The sequence below is a fragment of the Balaenoptera ricei genome, chromosome 1, assembly GCF_028023285.1.
Source record: "Balaenoptera ricei isolate mBalRic1 chromosome 1, mBalRic1.hap2, whole genome shotgun sequence".
Taxonomy (NCBI): Eukaryota; Metazoa; Chordata; class Mammalia; order Artiodactyla; family Balaenopteridae; genus Balaenoptera; species Balaenoptera ricei.
Window position 1 is genome coordinate 178,933,126 of NC_082639.1, and position 25,603 is coordinate 178,958,728.

At 35.7% G+C, this 25,603-nt stretch overlaps 1 protein-coding gene across 1 annotated transcript in view; it reads left to right on the plus strand.

Moving 5' to 3' along the window:
• The window catches only part of USH2A (usherin), a 775,536-nt gene that overhangs the window by 546,697 nt on the left and 203,236 nt on the right, over positions 1-25,603 (plus strand). Inside the window, exons 47-48 of the mRNA XM_059905730.1 lie at positions 15,649-15,847; positions 19,183-19,351. Of these exons, the coding sequence (XP_059761713.1) occupies positions 15,649-15,847; positions 19,183-19,351 (368 nt within the window). The remainder of the gene's footprint in view (positions 1-15,648; positions 15,848-19,182; positions 19,352-25,603) is intronic.

A 25,603-nucleotide genomic window follows, 5' to 3' on the forward strand; every position in this document is an offset into this window, starting at 1 on the left:
CTACCTCTGTATTATTCATCCATGTGTCTATTTCTCTTCCTCCATGTGGCATATTCCATCACCAGGAGATTAGAAGTTTTTTCTCAAGAAACTGAACAGAGGTATTTAGGAATTAGGGCTACTAGGCACAGTGGAAATCCGGGATGAGGGGCAAAGGTAAAAATCATGTTAAAGTGGTAGACTACAATTAGAATGATGGCACCTCAGTGGCTTTCCCCAGCTCTGTTTTTAGAAACAAATATCTAGTCATAAATGTTTCCATACAAGAAGGGCATTCTTCTCTGGAAAAGTTTGAATGACTCCAAATAAAATACTTCCAGGAACTAGCAGATAGGAATCACCTAACAGAAGAGGTAGCTAACCACCTCGTCACACAGTAGTAAAGTACATCAGTCAACAAGCCTCACTCATATACAATATAAAGCTTCTAGTCATCTTTTTTTAATCTCAAAGATGAAAAGAAACAAAATTAAAACAGAAGAGTAATACAATAGACACAGGGACAATGCAGGATGAGGAAAAAATCCATAACAATCTTAGAGGGATAAAAAGACATCCTCTATCTATAAAACAACACCAAAAACTCCTACTTGGAAAAAAGAATCAAAGTAAAGCAGGATGTGAGGGGTGGGGGGGAGTACCTCATGGAAATTAAAAGTGTGAGAGCTGAATTGGAAATTTAAGATAAAGTCTCTGAAAGTGCAATAAAAAGCAAATATGTTAATACAAATGAAATTTTTAAGAAAAAAATTTAAAATCCAGGAAATCAAATATTTGGATAATAAGAGTACCAGAAAGAGAGAACAGAGGAAAAAGAAGGGGGAAAATAATCAAAGAAAAATAACAAGAAAATATGCCCCCCACCACCAAAAAAAGGAAAAGACAATATCCCAGAACCAAAGATACCAGTATGTAGATTAAAAGCTACTATAGATACTAGCACAGTGATTGAAATAAGAGCCAATAAAGGGATATCATCAGGACATTTCAAAATACCAGGTTAAAAAAATCACATCCAAAAAACTTCCAGGAGGAAAAGACAGATAGTGTACATACTGCATTGGGAATTTGAATGGCATTATCAGACTATAAACAGCAACATTCGTTGCTAAGAAAACAATGAAACAATGCCTTAAAATTCTGAATTAAAAAAAGAACCTTTTCGTCTTATCAATTCCATACTCAGTCAGATATCAACTGATATTGTTTTGGATTAGCAGAGAGGCAATTTAAGACAGGTGAAGAGAAAAAAATATAGATTCTGTAAAACCTGACAAGGGTGTGAAGAGAACTGCCTAGTTTTAACAATGAATTAAACTTCCAAAAAGATTCTGGGTTTCCTAAATTTGTTTACTTTTTAATTATTCTCTTAATTTTTTTATTTTGTTTTTTAATTTACATATAGTAAAATACACTCTTTTTTGCTTTACAGTTTTACAAGTTTTGACAAGTACATATGAACTTGTCAAACATATGAGCACCACTACAATTAAGATATAACACTGTTCCATTATGTCAGAATATTTCTTCACACTGGCCCTTTATAACCACTTCCTCCTCCACCCTCCTCCAAACTGAGCAAACACCTCTCTGTTCTGTTCTCTATAATTTTGCCTGTTCCATGTTGTCATATAAGTGGAATTATACTGTTTGTAGCCATTTAAGCCTGGCTCCTTTCACTCCGCATAATGCATTTAAGATTCATCCATGTTATTGCACATATTAATAGTTTGTTAATTTTTGTTACTGAATAGTATTCCATTGTATGAATATACCACAGTTTGGGTACCATTTGGGTAGTTTCCAGTTCTTGGTGACTATGAATAAAGTTGATATAAACATTATGTATGTAACATGAACGTAGATTCTCATTTCATGTGGGTAAATAACTAAGAGTTGGATTGCGGAATCATAGGATAAGTTTATATTTTACTTACTTTATAAGAAACCACCAAGAAAGGTGGGGAATGGGATGAACTGGGAGATTGGGATTGACATATATACACTATGGATCCTACGTATAAAATAGATAACTAATGAGACCCTACTGTATAGCACAGGGAGCTCTACTCAATGCTCAGTGGTGACCTAAACGGGAAGGAAATCCAAAAAAGAGGGAATATAGGTATACTTATTATAGCTGATTCACTTTGCTGTACAGTAGAAACTAACACAACATTGTAAAGCAACTATATTCCAATAAAAATTAATTAAAAAAAAAGAAACTGGCAAACCAATTTCCAAAGTGACTGTAACATCTTGCATTCCTACTAGCATTGTATGAGAATTCCAGTTGCTTCTCATCTTTGCTAGAACTTGATATTCTGCAAGAATTTTTCCTCTCTCTCTCTCTCTAGCTATTTTAATAGATGTTTAGTGATGTGTCATTATGGTTTTAATTTACATTTATTTCCATGAGGATTAATGATATTGATCATCTTTGCAAATGCTTTTTTGGCATTTGTTTTCTCCTTTGGTGAAGTGCTTTTTCAAATATTTTATTAATTTTTTACTTGGATTTGTTGCTTTCTTATCGTTGAGTTCAGATTTTTAAAGTATATTTGAATTTTTCTGTCAGATATATGATTTGCAAATATTTTCCTCTCATTTATGGCTTGTCTTTTCATTCTCTTAATTGTTTTTATTTAGAGCAAAGTTTTAAATTTCAATACAGTTCAGTTTATCACTTTTTTCATTCATGGGCTGTGCATTTGGTGTTGTATCTAAGAAATCCTTACCTGAGTCAAGTCACAAAGATTTCCTCTTATTTTTTCTTCTAGAAGTTTCATATGTTTACATTTTGAATTTCTGTCTATGATTCATTTTATGTTAATTTTTCTAAAAACTGAGGTGTGGGTCAAGGTTAACGTCTTTGCATAGGGATATCCAATTTTTCCAACACAATTTGTTGGAAAGACTATATCTTCTTCTTTGAACTGCTTTTAGACCTTTGTCAAAATCAATTTAACACATTTTATAGGCCATTTTTGAACTCTCTATTCTGTTCAGTTTATCAATGTGCATATTCATTTACCAATATCATACAATCTTAATTACTGTAGCTTTACAGTAAGTTGTAAAATCATGTATTATGAGTTCTTCAACTTTAAGCTTTTTAAAAAAATTTTCTGACCTTTCTCATTGCTTTGCTTTTCCATATAAATTTGGAATCAGCTTGTCAATATCTATAAAATCCTTCTGTCATTTTGATTAGGACTGCATTTAATCTATAGTTCAATACAGGGAGAATTGACACCTTAACAATACCACATCTTCCAATTCATAAATACAGCATATTGCTCGTTTATTTGCATCCTCTTTCATTTATTTCATCAGTGTTTTGTAGAATTCAGTGTTCAGATCCTACACATATTTCATTAGATTTATACCTACTATTTATTTTAGGGAGTACTACTCTTAATGGTTCTTTACAAACATTGAAATCCAATTGTTTATCGCTAGGGTGTAGAAACACAATTAATTTTTGTATAATGACCTTGTATGCAGCAACCTTGCTAAACTCCTTATGAGTTTTAAGATCTTTTAGGAGCTTTTTTGTAGATTCCCTGGGTCTGCACAGATCCTCTGCAAAAAGAAACAATTTATTTCTTCCTTTGCAATCTGTGTGTCTTTTACTTCTTTTTCCTGCCTTATTGCCTTGGCTCATTCAATAAGGCGGACACCCTTGACTTGTTCCTATTCTCTTACCATTACATGTGATGTTACCTATGAATTTTTTAGAGATACCTTTTATCAGGTTGAAGTCTTCTCTTTTATTTCTGGTTGCTGAGAGTTTTTATCATAAATGGATATTGAATTTTGTTAAATGCCTTTTTTGGATATAATTTGTTAATATGGTTAATTATATAGATTGATTTTCAAATAATTAACTAGTCTGTGTTATCTGGATAAACCCCACTTGGTTGTGATGTATTTTCCTTTTTATACATGCAATTTGCTGTTATCTTATTGAGGATGTTTATGACTATCCTCATAAAATATATTGAACTGTTTTTATTTCTTGTAAAGTCTTCGCCTGGTTTTGGTAACATGGTAATTCTGGCCCCATAAAATAAGTTGGAAAATATTCTCTCCTCTGCTATTTTCTGGAAGAGATTGTGTGAAAAGGTATTTATGTCTTAAATGTTGGTAGAATTCACCAGTGAAACTCACCTTTGCCTAGAGTTTTCCTTGTTGAAAGGTATTTTACTCAGAATTCAATTTCCTTAACAGTGTAGGATGATTCAAAGTATCTATTTCTTCTTGAGTGAGATCTGTAATCTTGTGTTTGCAAAGAATTGGTTAATTCCACCAAATTTGTCAAATTTGTGGGCAGAAAGTTGTAATGTGTGTAAAGTCTGGATTTATTTGCATTCTTTCATTTCTGATAACGGTAATAAGTGTCTTCTCTCTTTCATAGTCAATCAGTCTAGGGTTTTATCAATTTTGTGGATCTTTTCAAAGAACCATCTTTTGGTTTTATTGCTTTTTCTCTATTGTTTTATGTTTTCCATTTCATTGATTTCTGCTCTTTATTGATTTTTTTCTTCTTCTTGCTTTGGATTTATCTTACTCTTCTTTTTTCCAGTTTCTTAGAGAGGAAAGCTTACATTATTGATTTGAGATCTTTCTTCCTTTTGACTAGAGCCATGTAAAGTTATGAGTTTTCCTCTAAGCCCTGCTTCAGTTGAATCTCAGAAAGTTTGAAATGTTGCATTTTCTTTCATTTAGTTCAAAATACTTTTTAATTTTCTTAATACTTCTGCTTTGACTCACGAATTATTTTAGAAGTGGTTTGCTTAATTCCCAAATATTTTGAGGTTTTTCAGATATGTTGTGAATGTGAATTTCTAGTACCATTCTGTTATGGTCTGAAATGTGGTTTTATGATTTCAGTTCTTTCACATTAGTTAAGGTTTATTTTATGGCCTATAATATGATCTATCATGGTGAATATTCTATGTGTACTTGAGGAGAATGTGTGTTCTGCTGTTGTCAGAGCATTTTATAAATGTCAATTAGGTCGAGTTGAGTGATAGTGATGTTCAGGTCATCTATACATTTAATGATTTCCTTCCTGGTTGTTCTATCAAATATTGTGAGAGGCATGTTGAAATCTCCAAATGTAACTGTGGGCTTATCTATTTCTTTCTTAGAACTATCAGTTTTTGCCCTGTGTATTTTGTTGCTTTATTATGAGGTGCATATATATTTCAGATTGTTGTGTCTTGGTAAATTGATCCTTTTATCATTGTGTAATATTCCTTTTTCTTCCTGATAATTTTCTTGTCATCATGTATATTGTGTCTAATACTAATACGGCCACTCCAGCTTTCTTTGGATTAGTGTAATTTTGAGTGATTTGGGATTGTATCCTGAACATTTTAAATATCAGGTTGTGATCTGAGTCCTGTTAAAATCCTCTGAAGAAGGTTGGAGTTTTTGTTTGCTTGTTTCAGCAGGCAATCAACTGGTTAGCTTCAGACTGAAAATTCTGTCTTGGCTTATGTGGTCAATGGCTCTAATATCAGTTCATCTTTCAAAAGCTTTGCTGTGCTGCTTTATATCTGCCCCACGCATGCACCTCTCAGTGGCTAATCTGGTATTTAGTTGGGGGATTATGTAATGGTTCAGATCGCAAAGTCTTTGCTACAGTGCCCAGATTTCCTTTGCCTGTAAGGCAACCATGCACGTGCAGCTTGGAGGTGAGTTAGACCTTGTATTGGTTCATGTATAGAATTAGTAGACTGCCTAGCTTTCTCTTCTCTGAGATTTCCCCCATGTTTTTCACATCACTTGGACTTCCTTTCCCAAATCTTTGGCTAGAAAGACATGGTTTCTCTTGTAATTTTAGCCTCCCAATATACCTCACAGTTTACATAAATGGGGTTGTTTGGGGGACAGTGAGATTAGAGAGAAAATAGAGGAAAAAATAAATGAGATTTCTGGACCACAGGGGTGCTTTCCCTGGTTCCTCTGGTCAGACAGCTTGTTTTTTCTCAGGATTTTAGATTCTCATTTGGCCAGGACTGCCATTGTGCAGCTCCTTGGCTGGAATCATCCTCAGAGCAGGAAAAAAGAGAGGAAATATAATGAAACAGGAATACCCATCATACCCTTTGGCTTGCAAGGCCTTTTTGTACTCTGGCCAGAAAGATTGGGTTCCTCTCATAGATTTTGCTTGCCCAGCGCTCGGTTCCACACTGGGGCTGCTCTTGGGTTAAAGATGGGAGACAAACAAAGGGGGGAAACGATGGGAAACGCATCCTGTAATGTTTGCTCTTTAAGTTTTGGCTCCCCTCCCTATCTGCCTCTATTGTTAACTTTTCAGAGTCCTTGAGTGGTTGCTTTTTGTAATTAGAGCAGACTTTTTGGCAGTAATCAGTGGGAGAGAGAGGCTATAACTGGCTTTCTCCATGTTGACCAGCACAGAAAGTACAAACCCCTCCATATTTTTCTTTATTCCAATGCTTGTGGCAACTTTATTTCCTTTTTTTTTTTTCTTTTTTGGTCAAAGATCTAGCAAAAAAACTGATGGAAATCATTCACAACCAAATATTGGCATGTACAGTCTTTCCTTTCTTAAACTGATCTATCGTAGCACGGCAACATTTTCCAAAGGCAAGACTCTAATGAGCAGATATAGGCGCCAAGCCATTAATCAAAATTACACCAACACCAAAGCAGTTAGCCTCCTGTGTGCATGTTATTGTTTGTGTAATTTCATTATACTTCTGGCAGTGTATACTTGTTAGTTATGTTTCTATTTTTGTTTAAGAAAATCTCTTTTATATTAGCAACATGCAAAATCAAATGTGAAATCCTTCCAGATAAATGTCAGTAGACAGGGTTTGCTTCTATAGCATTTAGAATATTTTGGTTTCTAATAAGACACATATTTCTTAGAATCTTTGTTTATTTTTGGTAAAAAGCAGTCATCAGCAAATTTTAACTTTTATATATTTTCATAACATATACCAATAGCCTACCAGCCTGTTTGATTATAAGCATGGAGCATGTCATTTTCGTCTTTGGCCTTAACCTATACCTTGCTTTTGACTACAACATCTTCAGTATAAGCACTTACACATGTTTTTCCCATTATATATAAACCAAAGATGCCATAGCACACAAAGGTATTTAGAAAGATCAGATGAAACCTTCTAGTTTTATAAGCTACTCCTCCAGAAACAAACTCTGTTTCTACATCACATTTTCCATACTTGTCATATTATCATCAGCTGCTTCTATATCCCCAAAGAATGCTAACGACTGATCGATAGCCCAGACATGTCTGGCCGTGGCCTACATGTGCCCTGGGTAGTTCATTTATTTGCCTTGGTGGATTTGCTAGAGTAGAATTTAATCAATAGCTAATTCATTAATTCTGGTCCTCGAGAATGTAGAGACTGCACTGGATGAAGATAGCTGGCTGGCTCTGGCTTTGATTGAAATATGACAAACACTGCAACTGACAGCTTTACTGGGTACTGGGCTGCCTCTGAAGTTCACTTATTTATTCTCCATAAATGGATAAGCTAAGAAAAGAACATAAACAAGGAAGAGTTTTTATTACATGACTGGACTGCTATTCCAAGATGCATGGTTTCCAGACATGAAGCTCAAGGGAAAGCAGAAAGAGAGAACACAGATCATGTCTCTCATTGCCTTTAATGGGATCCATGGCAGTTTTTACAGTTCCAAATCAGTTTGGGGCTGTATTATTGATGAGAAGGCTGAGGAATAATGTCTTTGTAGCATTCACAAATAATTGTTTAAAAATTTGCCTCAAGCTCCTGAATGATATAAATGATATTTTTACACACCAGCTTCCTTATGATAGCAGCACAGGGTCTGTGTCTCTAAATGAAGGTTAAACCACTATCTTCATTTAGAAATCCCTCTAGCTTTTCAAAGTACATAGCTGGGGGTTGAGGATGGCATGGCAGGTCATAGCTTGTGGGAAAAGAACTTTCCCCTTTTTGCCTCACCAAATTTGGGTGAAACTTTGAGGTATATTTTTATACTATGACACTGGATATCAGGAAATCTCTTCTATCATTATTTTCCCTCTCTGATTTTTTTCAGTGACTGATAGCTTGAATACTGAAGTAATAATTTTACAATTAAAAACAATTTTTTTGAGCCATGTTTTCTTTTATTATTTTAAATGGGGAGTATGCTGGGCTGTAGATGTAGAATGTCAGATCACTTCTTCATCCATATTCTCAACTCCCCTTCTTGCCAGTATGGATAACGAGACAGCTTTTAATTTGGACTGGAATTGTCTACTTGGGTCTTTGAAGGATATGGGAAGACCTCTCAAAAGAGATCATTTGGAGTGTATTTAGAACTGCTATAAACATCCAGTCAATAGTCTGATAATCATAATGGCTTTCAGGAAATATTAGTTCTGATGGCCAATGAATTCTGATCATCAAACTCAGTGTTTGATTAGGAGACCTTACAGAATATTGAGCTTATTCTTAAGACTCTGCCAGCACTATTTCCATTTTCTCACTTCCCTCTCTTTCCCAAACTCCTTTTAACTTCTCAACTTTTTTCAGTTCCCACAGAAGCAGCTCAATCACTAAGCTTTTGAGAGGCCTTTGTATGCATCTCAACAAAATCCAGTTTTTCCTCCCAATTCACTTTGGCCTTTAACTGCCGCTTTATCCCTGGCTCCCTGATCACTCATTGGTTTCTTTTATTGGTTTCATTCCAATTCCATTCATTAATTGTGGGTGTCCTCAACAGAAAGACTCTCTCTGCTACTCAAATAGTTCAAATATTCTCACAGTTTTCATCATACTGATGTCTCAAGATCTCTGTCCCAGTTTTCTCCCTAAACTCCAGTCCCATATATTCAATTGCCTATTGATTTTCTATAATGATAGGCACCCATCACTTCCATAACCTCAAGCCTTAATTCTCATCTAACCCAATTTTTCCAACATCCATTTCTGCAAAGGCACCTCCGCCTTGCATATGATCGCAGACATCTAGCTTTGATTTTTTTTAATCCCCTGATTTCACTCAATATCAATTTTAGTCTATTTTCTTTTGGAGCATCTTCTCATAGCTGTTCCTCTTCTCCATTTCCACCACCACAACCCTAGCTCATGCTTTTATCATTTATGTTGATGTACCTGTCTTAATTCAGTGAGACACAAGGAGGAAAGGCTTTACTTTTTGCCTACTACTTGCTGCCTAAACATAATATTTTGGATGTCCTTTCCCCAACTCTTGAAAAACCTTTCAGGAATACCTTATGGCCTTCACATTATTTTTTAGTTATGAGTCTCATTTTAGTCATTAAGATTCATGATCAAGTATTAAAAAGTCCATTCTGGGAATTCCCTGGTGGTCCTGTGGTTAGGACTCCATGCTTCCGCTGCAGGGGGCATCATAGGTTCGATCCCTGGTCAGGGAACTAAGATCCTGCATGCCGCGCAGCATGACCAGAAAGAGTCTAGCAAAAACTTAAAAAAAAAAAAAAAGTCCATTCCATCTCCAGCAAAATATTAAGCTCACATGTAGTTCAAAGAGTCCACCATTTCACAGGCTCGTACCTGATCCCAGTTTGCCCTTTCTCCCTCCTTGCTCTTTTTTTGCCTATTCCCTTTCATTCAAATGTGCCTCTTCCCAATGTTACTATTTTCCTTCCATCACTGGATAGCCATCCAAGCCCTCTCTGTGGAAGGTGGCACTTTTTTGAACAATTGTATGTTTTCCTTGAGAGAACCCATGAGGATCTCCCCAAAGCCAAGTTCTCTCACATGAGTGTTGCCCTCTGCAACTGATATATGGTGCCAACAGAGCAGGACAGGACACACCAAACACTCTTCTTGCTGGAGCCCCCTCCCCCAAAAACCCACCATCATGGTCAGTGTAACTTCAAGGGAGCTCAGGCCTAGCCATCTTGCAAGACATCCACTGGCTCATAGGAAACTCACTCATGTGCACCATGCTAAAGATCGACGGTGTGGCAATCTTGTCTTACCCTATCATTAGAGCGGCTACAGACAATATCTGGCCATTAGAATTCTCTGAGAAGCAAGCACCTTTTCCGTGGTCATATAGGCTGCCAACCCCCATGTCAAGCTGCCCCAAACTCCTTTCTATACTTCCCTCCAGGGACAGCTGCAAATTGGGCTTAGATATTTCTGCATCTCAGGAGGTACCAACCAGGAGAAGCAAGTGCTTCCAGTTTCTCTGAGTGATGTATTTAGAATTCCTTCCTCAGCCTTGAGAATGTTTAGGGGTGGACTGGGGGTGGATTTCAATGTCACTCTTCACTAAGTAAATCATTCCTCTTTCACTCCATGGCTCAAAAATCTCCAATGGTTTTCCAGTGCGCTCAAAAATGATCCAAAGTTATTTCCATGTTCTACAAAACCCTACAGGATCTGCAGTCCACAATCCCACACTCCCAACACCCACCTGATTCATTTTCCATCATTCTCTTGCTCAGTCCAGCTCTGTCCTACTAGATTCTTTGATTGTCCTTCAACAAGCCATGTGCATGGATATCTCAAAACCCCTATACCTCCTGTTCCCTCTGCCTAGAAACTCCTGTTCACTTGCTTCATCCCCTCTTTCGGATTTCTGCACAGAAGAGCCAGGCCTTCTCAGACAACCAGTGTAACATATTATACACTTATGTGTTTGTTTACTGTCCCACCTTCCCCCAGCAAAATGTAAGTTTTATGAAAGAAGGAACTTTGTCTTGTTTATGTGTAAGTAGAGAACAATGCTTGACATATAGGAGGCACTTAATAAATATTCATTAAAATTCAAAAACTCTCCTAGAGTTCTGTTTATTTTGGGTTGGTTTGGGTGATGGGTCAATGTTAAAAGTCAGCTTTATCCTCAGAACTCAGAAGAATCTTTTTTTGGGGAAGGCAGGTTAGTTTTTATTTTTTTAATTTTTAAAAAAATTTTTATTGGAGTGTAGTTGCTTTACAATGTTGTATTAGTTTCTACTGTATAGCAAAGTGAATCAGCTATATGTATACATATATCCCCTCTTTTTTAGATTTCCTTCCCATTTAGGTCACCACAGAGCACTGAGTAGAGTTCCCTGTGCTACACAGTAGGTTCTCATTAGTTATCTATTTTATACATAGTAGTGTATATAGGTCAATCTCAATCTCCCAATTCGTCCCCCCTCTTCCCCCCCTTGGTAACCTTAAGTTTGTTCTCTACATCTGTGACTCCATTTCTGCTTTGCCAATAAGTTCATCTGTATCATTTTTCCAGATTCTACACATAAATGATATTATACGATATTTGTTTTTCTCTTTCTGATACCAGTCAGAATGGCCATCATCAAAAGATCTACAAACAGTAAATGCTGGAGAGGGTGTGAAGAAAAGGGAACCTTCCTACACAGTTGGTGGGAATGTACATTGGTACAGCCACTGTGGAGAACAGTATGGAGGTTCCTTAAAAAACTAAAAATAGAGCTACCATATGACCCAGCAATCCCACTCCATATCTGGAGAAAACCATAATTCGAAAGGATGCATGCACCGCAATGTTCATTGCAGCAGAATCTTGCTGTTTGTTCCCTTTTAGAAGCAAGATACTTAACAGAGGAATTCATCATCGGTCATCCTCAGTTTGGGGCTATAGTTTAAGTTCCTAAATAAGAGAAAACCCCATTAAACCGTCTTTCATACTTAAGTTACTGCAGAAGCTCACTGATATTTCTCCCTACCCCTAGTCTCTTCTACTCTAATCTGCCAGGGTATTACTTCTAAAAGGACTTTTTATTCTGCTAGTGATACCACTGCACAATCACCCTATTTCACCATCAAATTCCTCAATATAGTATTTGAGGGACTTCATAACTTTCTTCTTAGGTTCAAAGTGACCTTCCATTATTGCTGGATGTAAATCGTTCGCTCATCAAGTTGGTCCCATTACTCTTCTACATATGGCTAGGCTGCTTCTCCCTCTTATTTTTGCTTATATGGATCTTCCTGCTCAGAATTCTTCCCATTCTCTTGTTCCAATTCAAGTCCACATCCCCTTCTCCCATGAAACCTTCGTTGTTCATCTAGACATAGTGATCTTTGTTTGTGTGTTTCTATAATACCTGTACCCTAGACTACACACTTAAACACTTGATTTTACACTGCTGTATAATATTTGACATGCTTCAGGTATGCATGTTTCATATCTCCTCATACTCAAGGACACAGAGTTTTTACCTTTTGATATTTTACTGACTACAAGTTATGCTAAATATTCTAGTGGATAATTAAACATTCAGTTATTTGATTTGAGAGCAGAGAATTAATATTGTTGTCATATTACATTTATTTAGTCTTATATTAAAAGTGTCCTGGTCATTTTTGATAACCGCAATCTGGAAGAGTATTGAAGAGCTTGAATGTTATATAAATGACTGACAAAAATGACTAAGTTGAATAGGAATTTTTAAAAGGCCTCTGTAAACATGATCAGGGAATGTGCAGCTACTTATAACAATTTAGATGGATGTCTTAAAGTAATGTGAAGATTTTTTCCTTTGGCCCAAACAAGAACATTTTGACAAAATTGTGATAAAATATTAGAATAAAATGTAGAGCACCAAGGGAACCGTAACTCTCCATAGAAGTTTTTTCTGAACTGTATCATTTTAATATTTACCAGTAAAGGTAAGTGATAAAGAAATGATTTTCCCATAATTATTTCTATCTTCAATGTTATTTTGTACTTCTTGAGCTGAATGTGATGATTATTGTGGTGATGGTGGCCACAGGGGTATATAGTAGTAACAGAAGTAGAATAGTAAATCTACTAACAATATGACAGACTTAAAAAGAAATAGTCAATAGCTCTGACTAGACTTTCTAAACACCCAATGAATCGTGCTAAAATGTGTGTAAGCATTGTGGCTTTTATCAGAAGCTCTATTAAGGTAGCTTAAATTTTATTCCTTGGTGCTCTGGAAGCTAAGTAAACTCTAATTGTCACTTTATGAACAAATCTACCCCCAAAAAAGAAGATCCATTTGAGGATTCATGTTTCTGCATGAGCCTACCTTTACTGATGTATTAAAACAAACAAAAAAAAAACCTTCGGTTTGTTTCCCCAATATTTCACATTAATTCCTATGGTTTAAGAATGTTCCTTCTATTTTACTCTTAAACATCAAAGCAATGAAACCATTAATCCAGTTATTAATAATGTGCATTTCTCAGAGATGTCTTTCATCTTAAATCAACAACCAAAAGATTTTTCATTGTTACTCCCATGGGTTCTAATGAGAGGTGGACAGGTGTTAAACACCCTATTCTTCTTTGCTCACGTACATTAGTGAACCTGACTCAGATCCTCAACATCAAAACTGTTCGTGCTATCACTAAAAATATAGGTGATCTCACTTCACAGTTATTCTGTGCAAGAAGGAGAAGTTACAATGGCATGGTTCTACATGGTGTTTTCTAGACTTCACTAGTTCGTCAGCTTTTGTGGATAAGTCCGACCTTTGAATTCACTTAAATGAAGTCTTTCCTGTAGTTGATTATGCAATGAATACAAAAGAGGTATCTGCAAAACGTGGAATTAATTTTGAGAGTTGGATAAAGACCTTAGAATAATAATGGTGACTATACAAGTCACCTGTGAAACTGTTCTCTCATAGGTGACATTAATTTCTTATCTACGGAGTCTTATTAGTGAAAGTGTTATGTTTGTATCTCCAAGAAAAGGAAATAATTTTCTTTTGTAGCAGTCTATTAAAATGTCAAGGTTTATCTTGACTGCGGCTTTTTAATGTAAATGTTTGCGCCTAATTGAATTCCTAACATGTGATGTCACTTAGAATTCTGATAGGGTCCAGTAAAATTTGGCCTGTAAAGACATACTTCTCCTGAAAACGAAAGGTATAACAAAAATATTATTTTACACAGTGGCAGAAAGATGGTCAACATAAGTTATTGTGATAATTTTATTTTAAGATCTTAAAGCATAGGGACTAAACTCATATGTGCTTGCTCTTCTCCAGAGTATTTACTGGAAGGTTTTATATGTAAAGCTAACCTATAACTATTTGTGAATGGTTGTTATGGTTGAAAATTCTAGAATTAAAACAATGAAAGTAATCTTGAGTATCAGAGTTCCACCCTCTTTTTTGAAAATAATGAGAACAAAAATAATTATTTTACATTTACCTAGTGTTTTGCAAATAACAGACTTTCCTTGCTGTGCTGAATTGCAAAAATATGTCATGTCCAAATCTCTGGGGCTTTATTAAAACTTTAACTACTTTCTTCTTATAGACTTCTTAAAAAAATACTAAAGATAGTACAGGTATGTCATCTAGACTGTGTCATTCTGACAAGTAGACGTAAGTGCAGAATTAAAGTTCTGCACATTAACCTGAGAGTAGATCATTTTATTCAGGATTCACTCTTCTGTGAACAGCTTTATATTATGATCTCACTCAGTACAGCAGATGAAATATTAATAGACCATTGAAAATGCAGTAAAGTTTTGGTCCCATATTATGCCTTCATTGTATACCAAACCACCCAAAACAGTATATTTATATGTTTAGAGTAAACCGTGGCTCAATTTTTAAAAATCAAACATCTTCAAGAACATAATAATATAACGGAGTTTGTTATGGGAATCTCTAATTCCTCTTTTTCTGACCACAAAACATATTTGATCATGGTATATAAAGAACTATTGCAGAATTAAATCTGTTTCTATGAGTCAAAAAATTCAGATAAAGTATATTTGGAGGGAGCTTATCAATTTTATCAATTGAGAAAATTTATAAATGTTATGTATCAATAAATAAATTCATTGATAAATTTTATCAATTGATAACTGATAAAAAGATTGTATCAATTTGGTCATGTACTTTGGCTATAAGTAACAAAACAACCAACAGTAGAGGCTCAAGTAAGTAGTTCTAGAGGTAGATTGTTGTTGGCATTGGTTCAGTTATAACAAATACCGCAGAGGCATCTTTGTGATTCTTATGGTCTTTCTCAAATGGTTGCAAGAAGAATGAGGTGATTGCCAAAGTTCCAGACATCATGTTTAGCAGAAAGAAAGAAAAGGGGAAAAGGCGACAGCCACATGAAGGAAGCTAAATTTTCCTAGGGACCTTTATTAGAATCCCACCATCTTCTGGTTGCATCTCTTTGAGCAGCTATGGGTCACGTGGCTAGTGCTAGCTGAGGGAAGGAAGGCAAAGGAGAAGGGGATTATAAATAGGGATTAGGTCTGACACATATTCTAATTTCCACCCTATTTACTAAGTCAAATTATTTGTGTCTTGTTTTTACTTATCAACCAAAACTTTCTGTTGATTTTCTGACTAGCCACAGACAATGATACTTTCTTTTTGCCTCTAAAATTTAAAGTGGGAGACCACCGGACTCATGTCATGTGTTATTCTCCCAAAAGCTTAAATGGTTTTGATTGATTCTCAAAACATAGTCTATGGTAGTAGCATATATCAGGATATATATTAGTATATATATTCTTTTGCTCCAGCTTTTTAATTAGGAAGTTGTTGGTGAAATAGACTTTTTGACCAAACTGGAAGGCAGATGAGACTGATAACAGCAATGTTAAATGTTGTCTTTTCAGAAATACTGATTATTCTGTCCATTGCAGATCCCTTCAGATTGATTGGATGTCTCCAGGGAAGCCAAATGGCATCATTCTCGGATATGATCTCTTACGGAAAACATGGCGTTCATGCCTTAAAATCCAGAAGTCAGTGAAGGACCACAGTCATGAACTCTGCAAAGCAGTGAAGTGTCAAAAACCTGAAACTATCTGTGGACCCAGGTGCTACTCTCCTGAGGCTAAGGTAAATCTTTTCAAACTAGTCAGTGAAATATGTTTTTCTCACTAAACACTCCAAGTGAAATCACTTGCCTTTTTTTTTTTTTTTTAACATATATAATTTTATTTCTCAAGTATATTTCAAGAAAGCCAGGGAAAAAAGAAATTACAATTCAACATAATAAATTAAAACTGTGTCTTAATTTTTTAAAGATTATCTGCTATGTCTTTGATAGATGATATTGCTATCAAGTGACCTCCAGAAAAGCGAGAGGATACTTTTAACATTTTACATTTGTGTCTGAGGAAATCACTTGCTTCTTAAACCATGATTTATCATGATCAAGATTTCCACCTATCAAGAAGACCCCATGGAAAAGGAAGGATGCTTATACAAATCCTATCTTCCTGATGAGCATCTTAGCCTTCTCATTTTTCATCATCTTCACAGGAGAATGAGTTTATTGAAATGATAAAGAACCTCCCAAATTTGTTTGATTGAGTGACTTGAATTTTCTTTACAACAAATCCATTCAGCTACAAGTGGGTGTTTGTTTACATGACACTGATGAGTAACCATGAGTGGGACCTTTCATGGTTTGACAGAAATATTTTTAAATTATGGCCATTTGCAGATTAGTGTTCATATTAGTTGCAGTTTAAGAATCAGATCAATAATACAGCCAGACAGAGGGGTTTGTAAATGGTTTTTATTGATAAATGATGCAGAAAATCCTCAGTTTGAAGATAGGATTTCACATAATGAAATAATGTTCCTATTTATCAACAACATCACACATGTAATGACTAAAGCTACTACTAAATTCAAAAGATTCACTGCAAAAGGACATAGTAATTATGAAAGTGAGTTGTTGAAGCAATATGGATCAAAATACAAATTATTATGGCTGACACTGGCTAAGCAGTTGCTATCATCTAAGAAATGCCATAAAACTAGTCGTTACTAGCTGTACTTTTTTTTGACACTTAGGCTCCAGAATTGTCATTATGCGTAAGTTTTACGTCATTTTAAGGCATTAAATGTGTACCATCTGATGAACACACTTTCATAAAATGAAATGAAATTTAGGATTTCTGAGAGGAAAAAAAATTGCTAGAATAAATTTTCCCATTAAAATTCTCCAGGAGAAAAAAAAAAAAAACTTTGATGCATTAAACAAAGTCATTTTTACTTTAAGGATTAAGGACACACACAGGTATTGTCAGCGAAAGAGGAAGTCAATTAAAATCTCAAGAGGAAAAAAGTTGTTTGTAAATTTTGTTTGGGGTTAACTATGAATATATATTTCCTGGGTGAGAGGTTGGAGAGAGGTAGAAAATAGATTTATTGTGAGTCTAAGAGTCTTTTGGCTAAATCACTACAGGAGCATCTGTAATAGTTATACAAGCTTCCCTGTGTGATTACAGCTATGGGTCTCAAACCCCAGTGAGTATCACACCTGGAGGGCTTGTTAAAACACACACAGCAGGTCCCACCCCCAGAAGAAGTCTGGGGTAGAGCATGAGAATTTGCATTTCTAACATGTTCCTAGGTGATGCCTCTACATCTGGTCCAGGGACCACACTTTGAGAATCACTAGATTACAGAATTACTTTTGGAAACCATAGAGCAAGGAACAGGCTGCCTATTTGAATATCAGCTACACACTTACCAGCTCAAGTTATTAAAATTGTTTTCTGAGACAACGAACTTGAAGACTGAATTCGAAGATTAAGAAATACTCTGTTCAGGAGGAGACCTCTCAAGAGAAATAATCTCTTGAAAATGTCCCCTTTGGGGACCCATTGATGATCTAAACCAGAGTTGGTTAGAAGAAAGGCACAAGTTTCACGTGACTGAAAGAGCTTGAGAATGGCACTGACACTGAAAGTATGGGAGGGAACCAGTCCTAATGACCCATCACTAAATAAATGCTTGAAAATTTAAAAGGATGGTAAGTCCTGGCAAATCTTGCTGAAGGAAAAGGCTGGATGTTCTTCGATGTCCAGAAACTCACTATACATGAATGGGACTTTAATAAATTCTTTAAGATTGTACAACAAAGGGCAAGATTTTAGGTCACTGTCATAAAACAAGAGGAAGGTGTGTATTGTTTTACCCTGAAAGCAAAAATGACCAGCATTCCTAAATCCCACATAAACACAAAGAGAAGAGTTTTTGCTTAACTCTTTTAAAATGGGGCATAATTTGAAAATTTACTTGTCACATAGAATATGGCATCAAAGAAAGGAGTCATGCAATTTATCCTTGGAATTAGACTGATTTTGAATCCTCATTGCTATTAACTTGACACAGCAAAGCCAATTTATTGCAGTTGGTTTACCAGGGCTACCTGAGGAAACATAGAAATAGACTTCTGCCCAGTTTCTTTGCTCTTTGGTCACTTTTGAGAAATGAATGAAGTACTAAGCTAGTCTTCAGACTTAGAGATTCCATATTTTACTGCCCTTGTATTAAGCATGAATCAAATGTCGGTGCAGGCTGGAAGTAGCAATGAGCAAAAAGGAAAAATATAAGCACCTCCTAAATAGTGGTCGATTTTGTCTGCCACAGGAAGCATCTATCTAATTAATGCAACTTATGCCGAGTATATGTTCTGAGGCTACATCTCAGCACTATTCTGTGTTTCATTTGTTCTAGATAGAGTGTCAGTCTCTCAGACCTCAAGTGAGCATGCAAAATAATTATTTGATTGCTCAAGCACATAATTTCTTCCACAGCTCCTGGAGAAAACACACTGTTAAAAGGGTTTTTCAAAATTAATTTCCATATAAATTTCCTTTTATATACGTACACACACACACACACACACACACACACACGCACACACACATATATATAAATGTTGGACACTGTTGAGATTGCCTTGTCTGAAGATTGGGTTCATAAATAAGTGATCATATAAATTAGTATGAGGAAAATGCAATGTATTAAAAAAAAGATCAATGAGAGACAGGTTTCCACAGATACGATGTTTTTAAATTAAACAATCATTAAAATAAAAACATATATATGAAGGAAATTGTTCATTTACAATTCTAAATCATCTTCTCATTGGAAGCACTGACATTCAAAAGATAATTCATATTTATAGAGTATTATAATAGAGCACAAAGCATGGTTGAAGGCTAAAAGAAGCTACATTGTATCAAATAGCATTGGTAGAATTTGAATGATACAGAGAAAATGTACTTTGTAAACCTTTAAATTTTTATCAGAAATATGCTACATTTGGTCTCAGATCAAGTCCTTATTAAATAATAACTGTATCACATAAGATATGGTGGTACAATACTCTTAATAAAGCTATTTCTTTATACCTGATTCTCAAATTTCAGGTGTGTTGTAATGGAGTTCTCTACGACACCCAGCCTGGACACCGCTGTTGTGAAGAGAAGTACATCGCATTTGTTTTGAACTCAACTGGAGTTTGTTGTGGTGGCCGAATACAAGAGGGACAACCGAATCATCAGTGCTGCTCGGGGTATTACGTTAGGATTCTACCAGGTGAGGATCATTTCCAGTAGTACTCAGTAATCTTGGGAACCAGAAAAAAGCAAACATGTGACTTGTGTCAATGAACTATTTTAAGCACCTCCCCACCAAAGATTAAACCACTAACACATAGCCAATGGCCGGCTTTAGGTATCATTTCTTCTCTCAGCTTTTTTGAAATATAAGCAAGACTATGTACAAACTAGAGAGAGAATAGAGACTCATTATATGTATTACATAAAGAAATATATCTGGAGAGCTGGATAATTCCCTTTTTTGTGACTTTATTTTATCCACATGGCTGAGTATTTCACCATAAACTCTGAATTTCTTCGTGTTCCGCTCCGTGAAGCTGTTCTCCATTTTCTCCATTTCTGTTCTGAAGGTTGTATGCATTGTTCCTAGAGGGTTCATAACCACAGGTTCCATTTATCTGAGGCCGCCTAATTGCTCTAGGTCTGGCAGGGGAAGGAGGGATGTAGCAAAGAGTAGCAATCAGGAATTTTTCCCTCCTCACCTTCTTTTCCTTCTGTCTTATCAGCCAACTGAATAAGCCATTTTCCAAATTCAACTACACAAAACAATGTCCAGTGAATATAACTGAAAATAAAGATAACAACAGTTGGCATTTATAAAACAACAAGTTTCTGGCACGCTCTGTATTCAAGGCTTTACATATGATATGGTACCTTCTATTTTTTTCACAACTGTAGGAGACTGGTATTTTATCTTAAGTTTACAAATAAGGAAAGAGGTTCAGAGAGAATCAGTAACAGGCCCAGATCCACATAGATGGGAGTAGAAGAGCTGAAATGCAAATCTGTGTGTCTTTCCAAAATCCATGCCGGACTGCTCTTTTGAGCAGTCTACCTAACAGGTGTTAACATAATTCTTAAACGACTATTCTAGACTTCTAAAAATCTTCATTACTGTTACTATCAGTTACTATTTATTCTAGAAAAGCCATTGAGAATACAGATTTTTTTTTTCCTAGTACCTAAGTTTAATGGCTATTTCTTCTTTAAAAGCACAGAAAATAGATATGGGAGAAAGAAAAGAAAGCTAAGTGTTTGGGTGCCCAATGCTTTGAGATATCTAGTTTAACATGAAATTTATGCCAAACATGTAGTTAATTCAGGTATTGTTCTGTGTACCTTGTGTTCAGTACAAATATATCCATCCAAGATATCTGTATCGAGAAATTGTCTCACCCAGTATATCCTTTACAAAACACTGGAGCAAACAGGGAAAGTGAAATGTTTAAATACTATGCAGGTTTATTCAAGGCAGAGATCTTCTATTCTTCATAATTTTTCCTTAAAATTAATAGAAAAATCTGCCTTAGTAAAAGTACAGTTATTTCTGATTCTTATGCAAAAATACTTTCATAATTAACTCTTAATCAACTGGATTTTCCAAGTAAGAAAACACAACGGTGACAGAAACGAAGATTTTGCAGAAAAGCCTTAACTTCGTTATACTACAAATCATAGTGTTAGGCAATGAATTAAACACTGTCAAATGCTTTACTCTCTCAAAATAATTTACACTTTGGGAGTTTTCAACTATATTTCACATCTTCCCTCCTTGCAAAAAAATTTGCCTTGAAAATTATAACTATAGAGGTGAGATGGATATTTTCTATTGTTCCATCCTTCCCATTCTTCAGACCAATAGGTCATATTAGGCTTTTCTCTAAGTCTAGCATAGAACTAAACAATTGTGTTTTCATCTCCAAGCCACATTAAAATTTTTGATAAGTTATGATTTGCCATGAACTGTCCCAACTCTGAAAAATATCCGCTATGCCTTAAAACTGATGAAAAACACTTGGTTGCATATGTCACGGCTATGAACACCTAGGATCTTTACCTGTCACCTTTCTCAATCCTAGCACAAAGTGTCAGATCTCTAACTAAGAAATCAATCTACTTTTGTTCTATTTCCAAATAAAATTTAACTTTCTTTTCCCAAAACTGAAATAAGTCATGGAAGCTCAAATGTCATTTATTGATATTATACAAAACTTTTTAATAAGTAATTTTTAAAACAAGATTTTTTAAAACCTCCATGATCTGTATATTGACACATGCTCATTCAGACCTCAAGCATTTTATATTTTTTATTATATATTTTTTAATTAATTTATTTATTTATTATTTATTTTTGGCTGTGTTGGGTCTTCGTTGCTGTGCATGGGCCTTCTCTAGTTGTGGAGAGCGGGGTCCACTCTTCATTATGGTGCGCGGGCTTCTCATTGCGGTGGCTTCTCTTGTTGCAGAGCACAGGCTCTAGTCACGCGGGCTTCAGTAGTTGTGGCACATGAGCTCGGTAGCTGTGGCTCACGGGCTCAGTAGTTGTGGCTCACTGACTCTAGAACGCAGGCTCAGTAGTTGTGGCTCACGGGCTTAGTTGCTCCATGGCATGTGGGATCTTCCCGGACCAGGGATCGAACCCGTGTCCTCTGCATTGGCAGGTGAATTCTTAACCACTGCGCCACAAGGGAAGCCCTCAGACCTCAAGCATTTTAATATCTACCCATCTGTTGAGCATGGCCCACATTTGGATCTTTTAAGTGGTTAATTTTTCACAGGATTAGAATGCTTACCTTGATGTCAAAAGGAAAAAATGCAATCTTATTGGATAATCAAAGAAAATGTTTTACTCCAATCATGAATCTCAATATATCAGTACCTAAAAGAAGAGATTATATTGTGACCTCTATTTTCAGCCAATGGTCTTTATTAACTGGTTTAACACTGTTTACATTAAGAAAGAAAGTGTATTGACCCCAAACCATCTTATATTTCAATGTAATTAAAATTCAATCAGTAGTCTGCCAGTTCAAGGCTGAGACTGATATAGGCATTTTGATATTTCTAGACAGGTCTGAAATATTGGTGAATAATATTTACTTCATTTTGTTGGACAATATTGACTTCATTTTTTCTCACAACTTTCCTCCATAGAACCCCTATAACAAAGAACAGCAGAGGAAAGAATGATCTTTCCACTCCCCTTTTTTTTATAAATATGCTAATGACCTCAAGCTAAATGTTAATGCGGGTCATTCTTTGATAAGAATAACAATTAACTGTTAAGACTGCATGGTAGCTTTTAGAGAGAAAACATTTTCAAGCCTGTCGTGAAATAGATTCATTTTGAGAGGTTAATGAGAAGGTGACTGATCCTTGTATCTTATGTCTAATAGCCCTTTTTTGAGGGGGAAAAAAATGTTTTACTTCTCATTGATATAATCCACACCTCTTGTTATGAAGCCTTTTCTTCTGTCAGTAACTGAATAACATTCTGAGGGATTCCAGAAAATGTGACTACAATATCCAATCGATATTTGTTATACTCAAAAGTGGAGTTTTTTTTTTTTAAAAAAGGGTTGGTTTGGTTTTCCCCAATATAGGTATGTACACTGTTCCTCTAAGCCCACCATTGTCCTAAGTGATGTTTAATTAACTGGTGCTGCCCCTGGACCTTGTGACACATTATGTTAAAGAAAGTTTGCCAACAAGGGACACTGAGTTCTTTAGCTGTAAAGATTTAAGAAATGGGAACTACATTGCAGACCAGACAGGAGAAACCTCTCACCCAGAGAAATGTAACAAATACAGCAACTGCACTGTTCATAGTAAGATCATTTCTCCATTTCTCTAGGTACCTCATATAAGTAGAATCATATAATATTGGTCCTTTTATGACTGGCTTATTTCACTTAACATAATGTTTCCAAGGTTCATACATGTTGTAGCATGTGTCAGAATTTCCTTCCTATTTCAGGTTGAATAATATTCCATTTGTGTGTATATACAACGTTTTGTTTATCTGTTCATCTGTTGATGGATATTTGGGTTGTTTCCACCTTTTGGCTATTGTGAATAAGGCTGCTATAAACATTGTTGTACAATTATCCGTTCGAGTCCTTGCTTTCAATTTTTTTGGCTATATACCCAGAAGTGGAATTCCTATATCATATGGTAATTCTATGTTTAATTTTTTGAGGAACCGCCATAGTGTTTTCCACAGCAGCTGCACCAACAGCAATGCACAGGGTTCGAATTTGTCCACTTTCTTGCTAACTCTTGTTATTTTCTGTTTTTGTTTTGTTTTTTATAATAATCATAACTGGGTGTCAAGTGGTATCTCATTGTGGTTTTGATACACATTTCCCTAATAATTAATAATATTGAGCTTATTTGTGCTTATTGGTCATCTTCTTTAAAGAAATGTTTATATGTATCCTTTGCCCATTTTTTAATTAGATTGTTTGTGTTTTTGTTATTGAGTTGTAGAAGTTCTTTATACAGTCTGGATATTAATCCATTTTTAAATATGTGATTTGCAAATATTTTCTCCTGTGGGTCACAGTTTTAATCAGTTGATGGTGTCTTTAGATGCATAACACATTTTAATTTTGATAAAGTCCAAATCATCTATTTTTCTTATTGTTGCCTGTGCTTCTGGTGTCATATCCAAGAAATCATTGCCAAAACCAATGTCACTAGACTTTTCTCCTATGTTTTCTTCTAAAAAATTTATAGTTACAGCTTTTACATTTAGGTCTTAGATCCATTTTTATTTAATTTTTGTATATGGTATAAGGTATGGGTTCAACTTCATTCTTTCCATTTGGATATCCAGTTTTTCCAACAAATTTGGTCCTTTCCCTATTGAATGGTCTTGACATCCTTGTTGAAAATCATTTGATTATACACCCGAGGTTTTATTTCTGAGCTTTCTGTTCTATTCCATTGGTCTATATGTCTGTCTTCGTACCAGGATCACACTGTTTTGATTCCTGCAGCTTTATAATAAGTTTTTCTTTTTTTAACATCTTAATTGGAGTATAATTGCTTTACAATGGTGTGTTAGTTTCTGCTTTATAACAAAGTGAATCAGCTATACATACACCTATATCCCCATATCTCCTCCCTCTTGCATCTCCTTCCCACCCTCCCTATCCCACCCCTCTAGGTGGTCACAAAGTACTGAGCTGATCTCCCTGTGCTATGCAGCTGCTTCCCACTAGCTATCTATTTTACATTTGGTAGTATATATAAGTCCATATAATAAGTTTTGAAATCAGGAAGTGTGAGACCTCCAACTTTGTTCTTTTTTGAGATTGTTTTGCTAGTTGAGGTACCTGGAGATTCCATTTGAATATTAGGATGGATTTTTCTGTTTCTGCAAGAAGTATTGTTGGGATTTTGATAGCAATTGCATTGACTCTCTATGAGGCAGGAGATAGATGGGCCCCAGGCTGAACAGTTTCTCCCCTGTGGACAGAAACTGCATAATAGCAGAAACTCCATAAAAGCAGGATGGAGAAGGCTGGGCCCCACCCAGAAAAGATATAAAAGACCACATATTCCTCATTCTTGAAGTCAAGGAGACCTCCCCAACTACACATGTGCAGAAAGGCTCCTTGGAGGTCAAAGCAGGACGGGGAGCCACCCCATAGTAAGTGATGTCAACTACCAGTAGGCCTCTTCACTAGAATCCATCTTGGCTAAGAGATGCTCACGCACACGTGGGAGGACCCTGAGATAAACCATATATGGACTCAGAACCAGGCAAAGCAAGATGAGTGGCCAAAGGAAACCCAGAAGAAATGCCCCATAAAAGTGATTCCAGCTACCACGAGGGGGAGACTCTGTCTCTCTCTGAGCCCTCCCATGTGTCTATCCACACGTACTGTACTCTTTTTCCTCCTAATAAAGCCTTTATTTGCTTCACTACTTTCCATCTCTATATGGAAATTCTTTTCGACACAGCTGACGGGCCAGGGCCTTGCCACTAGTCTAGTGGCTAGGATTCAGTGCTCTCACTGCTGTTGACCAACCTCAGTCTCTGGCCAGGAACTGAAATCCTGCTTCAAGCTGCTGAGTAGTATTGACATCTTAACAATATTAAGTCTTCTAATCCTTGAATATGGAATGCCCTTCTATTTATTTGACTCTTCTTTAATTTCTTTCAGCAGTTTGTAGTCTTCACTGCACATTTTCTTCACCTCCTTGATTAAGTTTATTCTTAAGTATTTTTACACTATTGTAAATGGAATTGTTTTTTAAATTTCCTTTTCTGATTTTTCATTTTTGTTTTTTATAGTGTATGAAAACACAAGTGATTTTTGTATGTTGATTTTGTATCCTGCAACTCTGCTGAATTCTCTTATTAGTTCAAACGGGGTTTTGGGTGTGGAATCTTTAGGGTTTTATACACATGAGGTTATATTGTCCGTGAACAGAGATA